Source organism: Quercus lobata, chromosome 5, assembly GCF_001633185.2.
Source record: "Quercus lobata isolate SW786 chromosome 5, ValleyOak3.0 Primary Assembly, whole genome shotgun sequence".
In the NCBI taxonomy this organism is placed as follows: Eukaryota; Viridiplantae; Streptophyta; class Magnoliopsida; order Fagales; family Fagaceae; genus Quercus; species Quercus lobata.
In genome coordinates, this window is record NC_044908.1 from 65,469,988 (window position 1) to 65,488,893 (window position 18,906).

General features: G+C 34.1%; 2 protein-coding genes across 2 annotated transcripts; one reads left to right on the forward strand and one right to left on the reverse strand.

Moving 5' to 3' along the window:
• Positions 1–4,301: 4,301 nt before the first annotated feature.
• LOC115992132 (NADH dehydrogenase [ubiquinone] iron-sulfur protein 4, mitochondrial-like) lies at positions 4,302–10,301 on the forward strand. Its single transcript, XM_031116205.1, has 5 exons — positions 4,302–4,704; positions 6,498–6,586; positions 7,234–7,363; positions 8,397–8,426; positions 10,215–10,301. Exons 1-5 carry the CDS (start codon positions 4,534–4,536, stop codon positions 10,272–10,274), a joined length of 480 nt encoding a protein of 159 aa, XP_030972065.1. The 5' UTR covers positions 4,302–4,533; the 3' UTR covers positions 10,275–10,301.
• Positions 10,302–10,431: 130 nt separating this feature from the next.
• On the reverse strand, positions 10,432–11,909 carry LOC115992131. The gene is made up of 2 exons (XM_031116204.1): positions 10,674–11,909; positions 10,432–10,520 (listed from the first exon to the last, which is right to left on the reverse strand). The coding sequence occupies exons 1-2, from the start codon at positions 11,762–11,764 to the stop codon at positions 10,514–10,516; spliced, it is 1,098 nt and encodes a 365-aa protein (XP_030972064.1). The 5' UTR covers positions 11,765–11,909; the 3' UTR covers positions 10,432–10,513.
• Between the last annotated feature and the right edge of the window lie 6,997 nt (positions 11,910–18,906).

The window sequence follows — 18,906 nt, forward strand, 5'->3', positions numbered from 1 at the left end:
TCTTGGGACCGGTAGGGCTTGGGCAAATGTCTGAAAGGTCTGTGAGGCTGAAGGGGCTACTTAGGAGAGTGGGAAAGGTTTGGTGCTAGTCCAAAGCATGTTACGACGGGACCAAATAGTCCACACCAGAGTAGCAAAGAGAGCCGGGTTTATCTTCTCCTCCAAAATGTGACTCACCAGCTCAAAGAAATTCGAAAATTTCTTTGTTCTTCGAAATAACCATAGCGAGTCAGCCTCCCACAAAGCCGACAGTTCCTGACAATCCCGTAGTGCATGATGGACATCTTCAATGGCCACGTGACAATGATCGCAAATATCCTCGGAAAGTACCTTACGAGCAACCAGGTTCTTCTTTACTGGGATCGCTTCTCTACTTACTCTCCACAGGAAGTTTTTAATCTTATTCGGCACTGACAAGCTCCATAATTTTTTCCATATACTTCTTCCATCATCCTGAAGAGAGACAGCCAGCGAAGTGGATGATTTCTCTTTAGCTAGGAAGTTATATCCGCATTTTAACCGAATAGACTCCATTTGCCGTATGAGGTCAGACAAGCTTATCCTCAACATAGTTGGAGCTAAGTGGAATCTTGAGAATAAGATCTACTTCCAATGGGGCAAAAAATCCTTTAAGAATATCTATATCGCATGTTCTAGATTGCTGGTCAATAAGTGTGTCCACGGTGGCTTCCTGCATGCCTTTAAGAATGGGTGACAAAATTCTTGGATGGTTTAGTGAAGGAAGCCATGGGGTATCCCAGATTTTAACTGAATCACCCCACCCTACTCTCCAACGTGCACCTTGTTTGAGGACCTCCCTGCCTTGGAGTATACTACGCCATGCATACGATCCACTAGAACACTCCGGGGCATCCATGAATGAACACGTAGGGAAAAACCTACTCTTGAATACTTTGTGAATGAGGGACTGCTTGTTTTGTAAAAGACAAGCACAGAAGAATAGCTTTACTTGTTTATGGGCGCTAACATGCTACAAGCCCCTTGTATGGAATGGAATATGGATTACAACCTCATTTAAATGATGGGGTCAATATTGCAAACTTATCATTAATTAAGAAATTCATTGTAAATTTAATCATTTAAATTATATATATATATATATATTTATATATAATTGGAATAGGACTCTTTGTGCCTACTTTTCAATTTTCATTATTTCCAAAAACAACCATGATTAATTGGAAGAGGACTCTTTCTGTCTACTTTTTATTATTTAATTTCCAAAACAACCATGATTGTTTAGTTCAAATTGATTTTCATAAAAATACAAACTAAGGATAAAATGATTAAATAAGTTTAGATTAAAATAAAAGGATAATAGGTAAAATAGTTTTAATTGAGAAACATCTATTAATTATAACTAAGTTCATGTATGTATGTACGATTTTTTTTTTTTTAATTTTAAAAAAAGGATCCTATATGTGCATACAGTGAGTAATTTTGAACAATTAATAATTTTTTAAATTTAAAAATGTCTTTAAGCAGGCGCATAGCACGTGCATGAGGTTAATAAATAATAATTTTTTTTATAATTTATAAATTGAGTATTTACAATTAAACATTAATCATGCTTTTAATTTTTTTTTTTTTATAGAAGAAATAATAGTAAACTTTGTTTATTCATAAATCTTGAAATTCTTATTTTTATTTTCTGGAATTTAGGTATAATATTTTATTATTCTATTTAGATTTATTTTGACATATAATGAATTGATATGTTCATTTGTAAATTTTGTTGTGAATTATATTGTGTTTCTAAACTTACTCTGATCAATAACTTAATTTGTAAAGTCTTTTATCTTAGAATAAGAGATCTGAACTTCAAACTCCATATGTACAAAAAAACAAAAAAACAAAAAATCATGTCATAAGTTAAAAATCTATATCTATATTTAAAATAAAACTAATAAATAAATAAATAAATATTGTAAGGACCAGATTCGAGACTCAGTCCAAGATGAATGGACTTAGGCCCAAAAAGCCCAAAACAATGAATTTGTAGAGAGTGGGTTAAAGAACTAGGTCCTAATGAATTTGACAACGGCTAGTATGGATGTAGAAGATGAATAAGAAAGAACAAAGAACATAGAGCTGAATGAATTCACCGTTTGAGGAGATAAGTTTTCATATAAATCAATTAAATAGAGTACAAGTGCAATTTAGATTGCTATAATGCATTTTCTCTATTCCCCCCCCCTATCAATGGAGGACCTCTTACATTATATAGGTCCCTTAGGATGATCTCGATCCTACATCTGTTGATTATTTAAGCTACTACTCGAGTGCCTGTCCAATCAGACACCCCCTCTGGCCTTCTGTTAGTTGTAGTAGCCAAGACAACACTGTTCAGGAGTCTTCTCCACATAAATGCAACCAGAAAGTTAGCTAAAGGGCATTAAATGTAGTGGCAGCAGTTTTCCTTTAGATATTTCCTAGCTCCCATCCTACTTGTACGTTCATGAGGTACGTCCCTATCACTTTTTTTTTGGTAAAAATGAGACTTCATTCACAACTAAAAAGAGAGCCCAGGATCAAAACAGAGCCTGCTGCTGTACACGCCTTGGCTATCAGCTTCCGGGCAAGAAAATAAGTCCACAGGAGGACTAGAATACAAGATGAAATCAACATCTAGATTAATGCCTAATTTTGCTAACCTATCAGCACTCCGATTGGCTTCCCTGAAAACATGTCTTACTGTTGTTTGGGAAATCATAGCAATCAAGTGTCTACAATCCTCTAAAATAGAGGACAGCGTAGAGTTCGACTTACCTTGGAGGTTAATGGCATCAACTATAGCTTTTGCATCCAGCTCTATGTTGACCGCCTGCACCTTCAGCTGATTGCACAATATAAGGCCATCACGGAGAGCCCATAATTCAGCGGTAAAACTATTAGTACAGCCTATTCTTCTAGCAAAACCCCCAAGCCAATTACCTTCCTCATCTCTTAACAAACCACCACCTCCAGCCTTGCCTGTGTTCACCAAAGAAGCTCCATCTACATTAAGTTTTCTCCAACCATTAACAGGTTTTTCCAACTTTATTTGCTTCATGATCTTGTGCTTTGACATCAACGGCTTACCAGCACAGTGGATGTACTCTACTGCCCTATAGACAATATCACCATCAATTTTCGGATTCAGCCTTTTGTTTTCAAAAACTAGTTTATTTCTACCTTGCCAAATCAGCCAAACAGCAAACATGAAGACCTGGTTCCAAGGCGCTTGACCTGCCACACGGATACTCTTTGAGGAGCAATTACTCACTAACCACTCCTGAAAGTTGGAAGAGAAAAAGATATTGTCCAAAAGTTGCACACCCAATTGATGCCATATTTTTTTAACCATATGGCAGTCCCGCAAGGCATGCAAAATGGATTCAGAATTGCTGAGACAGTGAGGACAAGTCGTATCTATTAACATCCCCCTAGCTTGCAAACACTCCTTTACCCCTATGCTCTGATGCATACACTTCCATAAAAACATTTGAATCCTAGGTAAGGTGTCTAGCTTCCATATCCACTTACCTTGGAAAGCTGGGTCAGGCAAATGATCAATGGCAAGTAAGTAAGCACTATTTAGCTCGAAGGATCCTCTCGGAGAGTGCTTCCAAGCCAATCTATCTTCATTCCTCCTAACAAACGGAATAGGGGTAGCTTGAATATCTCTTATAACTGGAGTTTCCTCGAAGGTCACCTTGACTTTTTAGGAGACATATTTGAGTTGTGCTTAGTCTATTCGATGAGACATTCCCCCTCGGACTACTCTCCCATTTGTATTTCACTTATTAGATTCTAAGCTTAACTTTGCCACCTCCATTTATTTGTTTTCGGATCACCATGCTCTCGGCCAGAGCCCAAGGCCCAATATGTGAAAGTTAGCTAAGGGGCATTAAATGTAGTGGCAGTAGTTTTCCTTTAGATATTTCCTAACTCCCATCCTACTTGTACGTTCATGAGGTACGTCCCTATCACTGGAGTTTCCTCGAAGGTCACCTTGACTTTTTAGGAGAAATATTTGAGTTGTGCTTAGTCTATCCGAGGAGACATTCCTCCTCGGATTACTCTCCCATTTGTATTTCACTTATTAAATTCTAAACTTAACTCTGCTACCTCCATTTATTTGTTTTTGGATCACCATGCTCTCGGCCAGAGCCCAAGGCCCAATATGTGGGTTGGGCCCTTGACCCTATATATATATTTTATACAAGATAAAAATTTTACTCTAAAGTAATCTAAGTGTATATGTGTAAGTTTTCTTCTTGGAGACTTGAACTCCGTCCTTGTCCCTCACAAACACTTATATTTGTGGAGTGACCATCACGCTAAGAGGGGCGCAATACTAATTCAATATATTTAAGTGGTGAGATGGCAGCACAAGTTGAAAATAGCCAAATGGAGCATGATAAAAGGAGCCACGTACAAATTTTCCGGTAATTTCAAGACGTATCGTGCTGCAACCATTACCGCCAAGTGCGTACCTTCGACCTTTGTTAGGCAAAAAAAAAAAAAAAAATGGCGAGCTCTCAATCTCTGCAACGAGGCCTCAATCTCGGTCGTGCTCATCGATCGGTTTTCTTATCGACTACGAGATATTTCTCTTCGGCTTCGGACGCCTTGGTGGAGGTCAAGCCCGGTGAGGTCGGCACAATTTCTGGAGTACCTGAAGAACACCTTCGAAGAAGGGTACGCTCTTCGCTTTTCCTCTCACCTCTCTGTTTGTCTCACCATTCAGTTTCTTGTTTTTTTAATCATTTCGTTGAGTTTCCGTTTGATTGCTGAGAAAATGTAGGATTAAGAGAGAATTGAATCGGAATTTTTAATTATTCTTATTATTTTTTGGGATTATTATATTAACAATTTAACGCTGAGAATTGTGTTAAGGATGCATTTGTATAAACATTTGAAAAATGGTGTTTTGAGTTTAAAATGAACGCTTGGGAAAAATGTTACAACAGTTGTAATTGCAAAACAGAATTTCGGGTTTTAAAAATGATATTTTAAGCTCCCAAAACGTCTAACCAAATGAATTTATTAGAATTCTCAGCTATTTGGCTGAGGAATTGTAATTTTTTTATTTTCTTGTGGAAATGGATGTTAGGAAAAATTAGCTTAGGTGCTTTATTGGAGCAATCCTTGAAATCATGCTGATTTGGGATGGATTTTTTATTTTTTATTTTGGATTTAGCGGTTATCAGATTGCTCTTGATTTATTGTATAATTTGATGTATAAAAAAAAAATGCTATAGCAAAGGCCAAAGAGTAATGTTGTTGACCTAAAAAATAGTAATACGTAAGAAGCACGGACACTTCATTTACACCCATGTCGTACAGGCCGTTTTATGTTATAATTTTTTAAAAATTGCTTGAGTCACTGTATTGTACCATGTTTGTACTCGTACTCGTGTATGTATATGTGCTTCCTAAGTGTCTATGCTTCCTAAGTATGCTCTTGCCATACATGGACTAAATAGAATTCATATGTAAAAGAAAGAAAAGATTTCATATATTTTATTGAAATTAAACAATAAAATAATACCAATGAGTTCTAGCCCAAATGAAACCTCCTTCCCATAAGAGGTGAAGACTGAAGAGTAAGGTTGTGAATTCAGGAAAAAACTTAGGTGTTTCGGGAGTAATGCTCCCTCCCCTCACATGAGGGGTGGGGCCCATGCATGGGTCCCACCATGAGACCCACCCCTCATGTGAGAGGAGGGAACATTGCTCCCAGAGCATGTAAGAATTACCCGTGGATTCAAAACTAACTAGATGCGTGTGTCAATTTACCAATAAAATTTTTTTACAACAAAATAGTTACTTTTTTTTATATATATGTAAAATTAATTATATGATGGAAGCTTCCATGTAAGACCAGAATTTTTGTGAAGACTAAAAATTAGGTTCTATGATTAAAATAAATAATAAAAATTCTTTAATTTTTCTTTTCGAACTTTAGTAATAGAATCTTAATTGATAAGATAGTGCAGTGAATGACTCTTATATATATATATATATATATAAGTGTTAAATGTGTAAATAAAGGAGCAAAGCTGCAAAAGGACCATCCATGTGGTACAGAGAAGAAAAAAAAGGGGGAAAATATAAAAGGAAAAATCAGAGGGCAGCCACTTGTTGCAACTGTGGTTTGTAGGACAATTTTTATTATATAGTATATGATATTCATTTTTTTAGTTCTGCTGTTCTGGTATTGATTTTTTTGATAAGATCCATTCTTAAATTATGAATGTCTTATCAATTTGTTTGGTGCTCTGTGAGCTGTGGTTTGTTGTTTTATAATTGACCATACAGTCAGTATATGTATAATGGTGTCAAATTCTAGAGGATCATGATATATTCTTGAGGACACCATCCAAGATGCATGGTATTGTTAACAACTTTTTACTGTTTTTCCTAGGGGATTCTTGAATTTTTTAAATTGAAAATTTTCCAGGTTACATTGCTTAATTTATGAATGCCAGGTCATAATTTACTCACCCGGCCGAACTGCTACACAACAAGGCTCTGGGAAAGTTGGGCGTTGGAAAATTAATTTTATGTCTACTCAGAAGTACGTTCTGTCCATTCATGTGGAAAATTAATTCTCTAATGAAATACCTTCCACTAAGCATCAACTAATATCTATGTTTAACATACTGGTTAGGATTTTATCAATCAAATCATTTGCATGGATAATGTGTATCTATAACAATAGCCAGGTCACCTTCATATTATCACCATTTATTCTCTGTAATCCAATGTTTCTATCATGTTTTAGGACACTCACCTCTTTTTTCATCCTGCCAAAATTATCTGAAAGCAGTTCCATACTTCCATATGACAATTGCACCAGTTCATCAAATATATATATATATATATATATATGACAATTGCACCTCCATCTTGTCTTGGTAGAGGGGTAGGGTGTAATGTAAAGGAAGAACCTTCTCAACCTCTTATGGCTCAGACACAAAATTGATCTCCATGAGACCTGTTGGCCTTGGGCATGAATTATAAGGCTAAAAGTTCCATGGTTCAAGTACCAATGAAGAGAGAAAAATGCATACAAAATAAAAATGAATTTAGCTGTAGTAAGTACCTAAAGCTGAAGATAGTTGTGCTTAAACTGCCAGAAAATGTATTTTATGACCTTATGAGCTCTAACCTATATTCATTAATAACATGGCTAATGCCATTTCTTTGCTTAACATTGTGCAGGTGGGAAAATCCATTGATGGGTTGGACATCCACAGGGGACCCGTATGCCAATGTGGGTGAGGGAGGATTAAGTTTTGATAGTGAAGAAGCTGCAAAAGCATTTGCTGAGAAATATGGTTGGGAATACGTGGTATGTGCCTCTTTAGTCAGTAATTCCACTATGCAGATAAATTATATCTGAATCAAATTGTCTTTGAAATGTTGATCTTGTGGTTACTCTATGAAAGTATGTATGACTTTATTGACCTTTATTTCATATGTTTTTTGTCTCATTAATTCTATGTTGCTTCCTCTCCCATTTCTAGTATAATCTTCCAGTAAGAAAAATTCATATGGAGTCTAAGAAGTTTTTCTATTGAAGCTTGCTTATTGATTGGTTGAACTGCATCTTCACTAGACAGTTTTTTTTTTTTTTTTCCTAATCTTCAGGAGCTGACACATCCCTTATGTTTGAGCATGGATGTTAACTTGTCTTTGAAAATGTATGAATTAGATCCCGTTAGACAAGAAAGAAGTAAAACTTAGGCAAAACACATTATTCAGAGAACAACTCAACTAAACTGAAAACACATCATTGAGAGCACAACTCAACTCAACTCAACTAAGACTTAATCCCAATAAAATTGGAATCGGCTATGGATCCTCATCAACTTATCGGTGTTGGCCATATGTTTATTTTTTTCAAATATTCTATTCTATTTAAAATCTTATTCTCTACTGCCTTCCTATTAAACTTATCATTCTTCTTTAGTCATACACGTTATAGGGAGAATAATCGGACAATATTGTTCAAAAACTAAAACAATGGAACCTCAATTGAGAAGTTAAGAGTACATTGACTTTTATCCATTCATATACATGAGTTAATTTATGGACTATTTGGGTTTTACTTTCTCTCTTATTCCTGGTGACATTTGCTTATTTTTGTTGAAAAATATATCCCCCAAGTACTTGATTAGGAAGTATAGTGCATCGAGCCACTAATAGACAGTCTTAATTTTATATTTGAAAGTTATATAGACTTAAAAATGGTAGTGTATGTAAAATGCCTTCTTGTAATTAGTATATAATACTTAAATGACATTGTAATGTCCGGATTTTGTATTGTCACCTTCAGTTTGTTCCATATAAACATCATTGACATACTTTTTTCTTTACTGCAGGTCAAGAAGCGTCATACGCCTATTTTAAAGGTTTGGAAAACTTTCCTGGAAATGAAACAAGTAGCTATTATTTTTAAATAATAACGAGAACTTCACTCCACAATAGTTTTCCAAAATAATTGCTTGAATTTCCCCCCTCCAAATCTTCTGTGTAAATTGTAACTATCCAAGTAAATACCCACGGTTCTAAGAAAATATATTGTTTATGTTTTGGGTGCTTGTGTGCTAAGAAGCACAAGCATGGAGCCAACAATTTTAAAAAAATTAGGACATGATACGGTCAGTAGGGATATGATAATTAATTAATTAATATATATCTTTAGGTTTTTTTTTTTTTTTTTTTTTTTTTTTTTTTTTTTTTATGGAATCATTTTATATTTATTTTAAGTTTTCAAAATTAATAACAACTACCAATTACAAAATCTTTAAAAACATATCTCAAATTAATTTTTTTTTATTATTATTAAAAATGAAAATATAAAGTTTTCTCCCAGGACAATGAGGATACATATGCAGTAGTGCTCCTAGCGGTTACATAGATATACTAGGGTTTGAACTCTACCAACCCCTTAGTAATTTTTAACGTGTATTTATTGTCTAAATGGAAAAAAATCAAGTAGCTTGTGAATAAACTTGAACTTGTTTGACAAGAAAATGAATCAATTTGAATATGTATTCAAACTTAATGATGAGTTTAAGCACGACTCATGTTTGTAATAAATTCAAAATAAATTGAATGTACTAATTCTCAACTTTTATTCCTATTTGATGGTATTTATATTTCTCATTCTCAAGAATCAAGAAGTATGACATGTATATGCTTAAAAACACTTTAGAAATCTTTACAGCTTCTCTTTCCTTTTTCGGTGTTAGGTGTTAGATTTTAATTTGGCTGTTTATCAACAATTCGGGGTTTCGATTTTTTTGGGGGAAAATAAATTATGTTCATTTGTTCAAACGAAGCAACCTCAAATTTAAGTTTAGATTTGACTAATCTTTCCTTTTCCAGTGTTAGATTTTATTTTTGCTGTTTATCAATGGTTTGGGTTTGACTTTGGAAAAAAGAAATTGTTTATATTCATTTGTTCAGTGTTAGATTTTATTTTTGCTGTTTATCAATGGTTTGGGTTTGGCTTTGGAAAAAAATTGTTTATGTTCATTTATTTAAAAAAAGCAAGCTCAAATTTAAGTTTAGATTTGACTATTAGACGGTAAAATTGTTTATGTTCTTTTGTTCAAACAATGAAGCAATATTAAATAGGTGGTTCCGGTTCGACTTTTGGGAAAGAAAAAGCAATTGTTTAGGTTCATTTATTCAAACGAGACAATCTCAAATTAACAAATTTAAGTTTAAGTTTAAACAGTAAAATTGTTTATGGTCATTTGTTCAAATGAACGAAGCAATATTATACTTTTTAAGGTAAAAAGTAATAATATATTTGTAAACACATGAGCCTAAGTTAATCAAATTGCTCCCAATTTAATAAGTTAATCAAATTGCTCCCAATTAACTTAAATATGAATAATTCTGAATATTAACTCAGCTCCAATTACTGACCTTAGATTATATTAGTGACAATAGTCTGTAGAGTGAAGTCATGGATGATGGATCTAGTTTTATTACTTAGTTGAACCACTATAGTGTGTAGAAATTAAAATGAAGTCATGGATCTAGTGTTATAAACAATAAAAAATAAAAAAATTTGTCAAAATATTAATTATTAAATTATTTTTTTTTTCATAAAAACTATCCTACATTTGTTAACATTTCCCTCATCTGTTATATGAACCCATTAACCTATCTTTAATCATGTGCAGCCAAAGTCATACGCTGACAACTATAAATGGAGGGGCCCACCAAAGACCGAAGCTGATTAATATGGAGTTTCCCAAAATTCTGTTTGGGTGCTTGTGAGAATGTAAGCTCATATAACAAAGCTTCTTATGCTTCTTGTTATCTGATTTTTTTTATTTGTTGTTTATTTCACTTCACTGCAAATAATTGTAACTAACAAGTTCTATTAGATAATACCCTCGTAGACTTGCTTCTCTGGAAATAAAATTGTAATGAACAAGTTCTATGAGATAATACTCAGTGTGTTGCTCCAATGCATAGCTCACCTGCTTAAAAAGGCAACCAAAAAAAAGAAAAAAGAAGTTCAATCTGAGTTGATAAAAAAGCTGTTATAAAACTATATTTCTCTTGGATATTTAATTTGCACAGTAGTAGATAAGTTGCATTTAGTGGTAATTATGCTTGTGCAGTACAATATTTACACATTACAACTGGGCTGAGAAGCCTCTCTGCTATGGGTGTGGAACCTCCATGTGAATAGATAATCCTTGGATTCACAGGATAATCTAATCACATCACAGAAAGCATTGATTGAGCTTTTCTTCTCCCCACTTCCCCACTCTATCCTCACCCAACATGAAAAACCATTTGACGAAATTGGCAACCTTGAATCAGAAAGATGAAGCATCACCTCCCCATTGATCCTCTTGCTTGAGCTGCCTCCCAATTTTCCATCACTGGTCACCATAGAATCAAGCCAGGAACATTCTGGTTGGCCCACCATCTCCTTGTAAGCCGAATTTGCCATCCTCACCTTGTTGTTTGAGTCTGATATCACTGCCGGTAAGGCCTCGGACTCGACCTCTTCCTCTACCTCTTCTGGTTTCTTAGGAACTTGAACAGCTGAGATAAAACTTGGGTCTTCACTAATGCTGCCAACGCTTATGCTAGAGCCAACTGGTCGAATTGGCTGAGGTGTAATTACATTGCTGCTGATGGGTCCTTGCAGTTGCTGCAAGAGATCCTTTTCCTCTGGAATTTCAGCTACAGTGTTTAAATCTATAACCTTTTTCTCACCACAAGGTTCCATTAACTCAAGCTCTGGTGCCCCTGTTTGGTTGGGGACAGAATTAGGACATGAAAGAAGAGGAAGTGTCACTAAACTAGGAGTTGTGGTTGGCTGTACTTCCAAGCTGTGGCTAATTGCTGGTAGGTTTGGAATAGGAAACTGAGGGAGCCCATGACCATGAGCAAAACCCTGCAAAGATAGATTCTTGGCAGTGGATGATGTCAAATGACAAGGAGAAGAAAACCCAAAGACATGGGTTCTTGGTCTTTTAAAGGAGAGTGGTGTTATAGCAGACCTACCTCTCTTTCTCGTTCTGGTGGGCCTGGCTTGCAATTGTGGCCAGAGGTTCCTAAGGTAAGGAGATTGCCTGATCTTCTGAGACATGGAGGGACACTCATTGCTTGGATCTGTGGCTGACTCAGGCTTTGGAGCTATAGGCCTGTACCTAGACATAATCTCAGCAGTTTTTGCTGTGGTGGTGTAGGGATTCAGAGTCTTGATCATCCTGAGAGTTTTGTGTAAAGGAATTGCTAAGAGCTACTGTGAGAGGTGGTTTGTTTGTGCTTTGGCTTTGTGGGTACCAGTACTTCTACTAGTATTTTGTATTTGAAAAGAAGATGGGTGTGAGATTTCAATGGTGAGAATTGACCAATGAGAGCTGGGCAACATGAAGCAAAGAGAGAGGAGAGAGTGACACTTGGAGTTGAACTGTGGGTACGTGTTTGAGAGAGTTCCAGAAAAGGACATGTGGGAATTGAGGAAGGTGAGTGGGTCCATGACCATGCATGCTTACACATAAGTAAAAATAGATGTACGATTTGTTTTGACAACTGTGCCTTCAGTTTCTCACGCCAATCAAGCTCCTGGCTACTAACCTTGGTGGCGCCCTATAAAACTTAAATGCCTAATGCTCTCTGTTTAGAACGCGTGTGAATTGACCGACATGCGTGGATACACCTATCAAAATTGTTTTGGTTGTTTTTTGTGTTTTACTTTTCTGAGTGAATTACGATATAAAAAGTCATAATAATAAAAACCTCTTCCTCTCTATGGATCGGTTACATTTGGTGGTTCTCCACGTGTCAGCTACTTGTATTCCTATTGCATGCAACGGATGAGGAAGAATCTGATTGGAGGGTGAGCCCTTGGGGAGTGTTAAACTAAACACATGCACAAAAAAAAATAAAGGGGAATGGGTACACGTAGCCTCTATATGCCTAAGATTATTATTGGTGCTTTGAGGTTTCGAAAACGTATATAGTCTTTTTTTTGGATACAACGAATATAGTCTTTTAATGATTTACACTTCATGAAATGCGTGCCTCTTTTTCCTTATTAGCGCCGTAGCGGTGCTTTGGTTGATTGCCGCCTCATCGTTCAGGTTTGGGTCAGGTCAAGATTAAAGAAGCAACAATGAATGAGTGTGTAGCTCCTTTAATTCGTATCACGCTTTTACGCATATTTTGTCAAACTTATCTTAGATGTCTATGCTGGTATAATATAATAAGAATTATATTTTAGCTAATTTAACTCAAAGTTGTCCAAAATTGTATAAAAATATGTGACTGCTACAGTAATCGGTATATATATAGATTCTTTATAATATAAAAATGATTATTTAAATAAATAAAAAAATCTAATATGGAAGTTTTTGAGGAGTGGTTGTGTAAACTTTATAATAGAAAAGGTAAAATCTTATACTAAAATAAATATAAATTTTTGCACGAATTTATACGAATGTTATAAGTAATAAAAAATAAATGAAAAGTCTAGGACTACAATTTTTCACAACTTCTTGCCATAATTATGATATGACATAGTGTGATTAGTGAAAAAAAAAAAATTATAAATCCAAGAGAAAGTGATGATTAACTATTTACAATCTATTACGTCAAAATTGTGAGAAAAAAATTGTAAAATAATTTGTAATTCTAAAATTCCTCAAAAATAAATATTTGATCCATATGAAAGTGAGAGTCTATCACGTAGTATTCTACAACCATTTGTGTAGCTCGCCTCAGGTGAAAGTTAGGATGACAGGAGTTGGACTTGTAGTTAGTTGCTACCCAATTGGATGTAATTTAGATGTGCTCAATCTATTGGCGGAGCTAAGGCCCATCTTGTAGTCCAATTCGTATGTGGTACTTTATTAATAAAGAACAAAATAGAGGAAACCCACCTACACAGCTCTAACCTCTAATTATATGTGGAGGTGGTTTTCTTTCGTGGGTTAGGCTTACGTCTAATATTTAGTAGAACTGAATTCGTTGAGATGATGACATGTATTTACTTTTAAATATATATCACTATCTAATCGGGTCCAATGAACTGGACCTAAACCAAATCTTTTTTTTGTTTTGTAGATCGTTTGAATATTTAGTACTAAGTAATGACATTTTTTAATGTGTTTGAATTTGGTAAGAAAGTGTAATTAAGTGTGTGTGTTTAAGGGTTAGTTTGTTTCTTAAAAAAAAAAAAAAAAGCAATGGCATTTTTTGTGTAGTTTAGCTTTAAACCTTACCTCTTCATCTTTTATTGTTCCACTATCCACTAAAAAAAAAAGTTATAAGTAATGCAACACAATCTGATTTCTAGATTTTATGGCAAATTGTCACATTCACGCATTGGATGACGTCATGGAATTTCCCATCAGCCTAAGAAAAGAAATAAATCGGGATGGTAATTGTTTAGAGAAATATTATTCCCACGAATTTCAAAGGTGGGTTAATGTTGTTAAAGTAAAGAGTCTTTTTTGAGAATGTTAAAGTAAAGAGTCTACTAGTATATACTTATATGGGTGTGAGATGGATTTGGATAAACATTTCTAAATCTATTAGAATTTGTGAAGGATAAAGGATTTAGATTTCTACCTTAAGAACTCTAATTCATTATGATTATTTATTAAAATTCTCTCTCTCTCTCTCTCTCTCTCTGACTAATTTCCTTACACAAAAATTAGAATTTTCATAATAAAAGCAAAAATATCTTCTTCTTCTTTTTTCTAATAAAATATTGTTTAATTTAGTATAAAATGCTTCCTAATTCTAAAATATTGTTAAGTAATGTTTTAGATGTTCAAATTTCCATTAAATCGACTCACTGATTTGACTAAAGGTAAAAATAAATGGATAATTTGGAAAAAAATCCATCACTTTATCGACATTCAACCTTGGAAAATTTGTTTCTCAAAAAAAAAATCTCGGAAAATTTAGCACTAAAGCTACAAATCAAATTGCATAAAAGAGATTTATGAACTCAAGGGAGACATTGGAACTCCCTCTCTCATTGAGACATTGTGGGTCACTTAGAGCCCTACCAACAACGCAAGCAATATTGTGATACACCTCTTATTTAATCTATGTAACTTTTCTTTGATTCACTTCCTACTTCTCAATTTCCACTGCTTCTTTCAGTCAATCATATTCCTATGTAGTATTGAAATTTAAAACATTATCAAGAGGCATTCACTAAAACATTTTCAAAAATATGTTCCATGCTCAAGAAAAGCTTGGTCCAACATTTTCTTAGGATGAATAGCAACAAAGAAAAAAAAGCAAGATGTTCACATTACTTTAATTTTGGATGCATACGGCATACCACAAATACCACCCTCTATATCTGTTCAGTGTTCATATAAATCGTTCTTCGTTTAGAAGCAAGGCCATATCGGCAAACAGCGACAGCACCAGCAAAGCAAACCGGCCACACTGCAAAGATGAAAATGATGACAAACTTTTAGTCACTAGCTCTTAACGAGAATATCAAAACATAGATCAGAAAGTCAAAATGTAAAGGGCCTAATCAGAAAGCACGTATGTTAATGTTTGATGCTCAAATCATTGTTAACTTTTCCAAGACCAAACATAAATTAAAGGTACAAACAAAGGATTGGTATTAAAATGTCTGCATGTTGGCACACTCTAATAAGTGACCCACAAGTCTCAATGTGAAAGAGACTCGTGCGTTGAGTTCAAGTAATACTTGGTATAACAATGTTACATCAATTAATATTTTTTAATTGAATGTGAATTTTGACAAATAGACTATTGGATTTATCTTTATATATACTTCATATTTGCAAAATTTTAAGGTGATCAAAGATCAATAATAATGCAATCTAACAATTGTATAAATGATTGAGACAAAAGTACATAATAAAAGTGATGATGATTGACCTAACAAAAGCACATAATAAAAAAATTAAGTGATGATGATTGAGACGCATGATGTCATCAGTGCTACTTTCTTTTCATTTTTCAATAATAATTAAGCCCCTTTTTGAGTGAAATGAATCAAATGATTGTTCCATGATATACAATTTTTTTATTATAAGTAAGTTAGTAGTAAATATCTTAAAATTCCGCACCCTAGGGTTTTTTTTTTTTTTTTTTTTTTTTTTTTGCTGAATGAAAAAAGGGGTCATTGGGATGGGCTCATTGACTCCACATCACGTGAGAAAAATGGGTAATACCACGTGTACTACATGGGTCTCGCTCCATAGAGTAGTTGTAACTTGTAAGAGAAACCTTCTCAATAAATCAATAAGTTGTGAGACTAAGATGTTCACCTCATAAAGCAAAGAGTATAAGATATCAAAGTTAGGTCAATTGCATATGTTTTACTTAATTAATCATACAATTTGTGGTACATGGTATAAAATTAAAGTTAGGTTGAAGTTACGTCCTAAAATACTACCCAAAAAAAGAGTCAATGATCCCATTCTCATATTCTTAGATCGAATTTTTTTTTTTTAATAGAGAAAGATAAGCATAGTTTTATTAATGAATCAAATTCAATTGGAATACATTATCCAAATCATTAGGTAGCTCTTCCACCTAAATATCAGTGTTAGCAGATGAAACTGCTCTTCTTGCAAGGGCATAATTTTAATACATAGAGATAGAGGTCAAATTTTATTTTATTAGGGCAAAATTTAGGTACAGTACTTAAGTACTATTCATATGTAACAATACATTTATCCCTATGTATTAAAATTAATAAAACAAGTAGGAGTCAATAAAAGAAAAAAAAAACATTAATTAATCAAAAGTCCAATTGATCACCGCGTTTATATTTACATCGTAAATATGCAATTAAAAATAATCCCACTAGTGGGTTCCAATTAGTTCAACTGGTAAAATCTTTGATAATTGAATAAAAGATTTGGATTTAATCTCTGCTCACACCAAATTCCGATTGGTGTTTTGGTCTGATGATAAAAAACTATCATCAGTAGTAAACGTCATAGGTTGAAACTCTCTAAAAAAAATAATCCCACCAAAATAATATGAATGATATATATATATATATATATATATATATATTGTAAGGACACAATTTTCTGGCGGCCCAATAAGGATGTTGGGCTCGCGCATGAAAGATCCCTCACAATATGATTTGTAGAGAGTGGGCTTGAAAAGCTAGCCGTTGGTCACGGGGCGATCTCCAAAAAAGGAAGACTCCATAGGGGGAAACACCCTAATAACATGTGCAGACCATAAAAGGACCCGCCGTCGGGTAACCTGGGAAGACCTTAATGGTCCTCGGACCAAGTCCGAGGAGCCCAATCACAATGGACGCCACACTTCACGGCTTAAATGGTCAAACCCAACTCTTTTCTTTTACTGGAATCCCTCTAAAATCGAGCCCGGAACATCGTCCCGTGACCAACGGCTAGCTTTTCAAGCCCACTCTCTACAAATCATATTGTGAGGGATCTTTCATGCGCGAGCCCAACATCCTTATTGGGCCACCAGAGAATTGTGTCCTTACATATATATATATACATAGATATATATATATTGCAACATGCGTATTTCATTCAAAAAAGGCAGCTAAATCGCCAAAACTGAGTACAAAGCAGGACAATAACAAAGTAAGGGCATAAAAAATCAAAAGCATTAGCCCAAAACGTATGGGTGAATCCTTGCCATGTCATGGAATTGTTTCATAAAGGTGAAAAGTATTTTTTATAATATATTTAGAGTATGTTTGGATACCATTTATTTTGTTGAAACTGAAAAATTATTGCTAGTGTGCATTTGGGTTAGGATGAAAAATGAAAATTATTTCACTATTCAGCTTATTTTTGCTACTATTCATGGGCCCTACTACACTTTTTGGCACTATTCATGGTCCAACTGTACTATTTTAACTAACTTTTACCTTTATCTATAGTACTTTCAGCAATAATTTTTCAATTTTAGCAAAATAAACAATATCCAAACACACTCTAAGAAATTTGTCCTAACTCGGAACCCAAGTCTTTTTTTTTTTTTTCTTTTTTTTTTGTGAGAAAGACGTAACCCAGGTCTTGTTTTAATAGAAGGGATCTTTTATTAAATTCCCATCATTGCCATCTTTTATTAAAGGACAAGAAATAAAACAATGTCACTTATCGAATTCAATTATATTTTCATCACAACGTAATAACTTTTAGAAAATATTAGAATATGCTGAAAATGTTGATTTGGCTGATTGGCAAAGTAATTAACTGGTCATTGCAGACGGAAGTTTTTGGATTAAGTCATTTTTTTCTTTGGTCTAAAGAGATGGGATCTTTATAGGGTGAAAATCAAATTATTTGTACCATACTATACTTGTACCAGTATGGGATCCAATACAAAGTATCTCATATTTTAAGTATACCAAACAATTTAGCGTATGTTTTGATACACACAAATTCCTCTCTCTCTCAAAAAAAAAAAAAAAAAAATTCCTCTCTCTCTCTCTCTCTCATGTTGTTGCTATCCTCCCACTTGAAATATCTTTCCTTCTCACACCATTATTGCGAATCAACGCCCCATCAGAATCTTCAACATTGCTAATCAATGCTCCATCAAAATCTTTGTCAATAATTAAAAACCAATTCAATCTCGTTGTGCGCAAGCTGGAATCCTAATCCGATTTAGACTTGGACTATGTGTAAATTTCCTTTGATTTCTTGGTCCAATTGGATTTGAATTTAATCGGGTTGGCCTTCTTTGACTTTATCATGGCCCTTGTAAAATTAAAGTCTATTAGCTTTTAACTCAAAATAAGTATGATAATACTTTCTAATAATGATATAAATATGCAATCTTTCCTTCTCACACCAATATTGCGAATCAACGCCCTGTCAAAATCTTCAACATTGCTAATCAATGCTCCATCAAAATCTTTGTCAATAATTAAAAATTCAATCGCGTTGTCATCTCTCTCTCTCTCTCTCTCTCTCTCTCTCCAATCCTTATTTTCAATTTTTTGTTTTTTCAAATCTTCATTTAATTTCCATGTAGGAACAACCCACAATCATTCTTTAAATCCATACCATAGGTGAGAATTTTGAAATTTCAATGCTAATTGATATGAATTCATAATCGTTTTCATGGAATGGTTGTGCTTTTTAGTTTGTGACATTTTTCCCCATATGCTAATTTAGTTTGTGACATTTAACATTTCTCCAAATCCACCGTGCATATTTTCCCCAAATACCTTTTAGTTTAGTTTGTGCCTTTTATTTTGTGTTTAATTTTATTAATTTAAGTCCACTCGTGAACATCATAAGTTTAACGATAATTTTGTTAACTGTTTAATTCCAAATTTCTTGCATTTGGTTAGAATTCTGTATGCTAAATGAGAGCCTGTATGAACTATGAACTTTAGTG

Excerpts from the sequence above, each read along its gene's own strand:
- LOC115992132 (XM_031116205.1), top strand. The coding sequence starts at position 4,534 with ATGGCGAGCTCTCAATCTCTGCAACGAGGCCTCAATCTCGGTCGTGCT. Across the intron at positions 4,705-6,497 it reads AAGAACACCTTCGAAGAAGG|GTCATAATTTACTCACCCGG; the intron begins GTACGCTCTTCG and ends TATGAATGCCAG. Across the intron at positions 8,427-10,214 it reads GTCATACGCCTATTTTAAAG|CCAAAGTCATACGCTGACAA; the intron begins GTTTGGAAAACT and ends AATCATGTGCAG.
- LOC115992131 (XM_031116204.1), bottom strand. The coding sequence starts at position 11,764 with ATGATCAAGACTCTGAATCCCTACACCACCACAGCAAAAACTGCTGAG.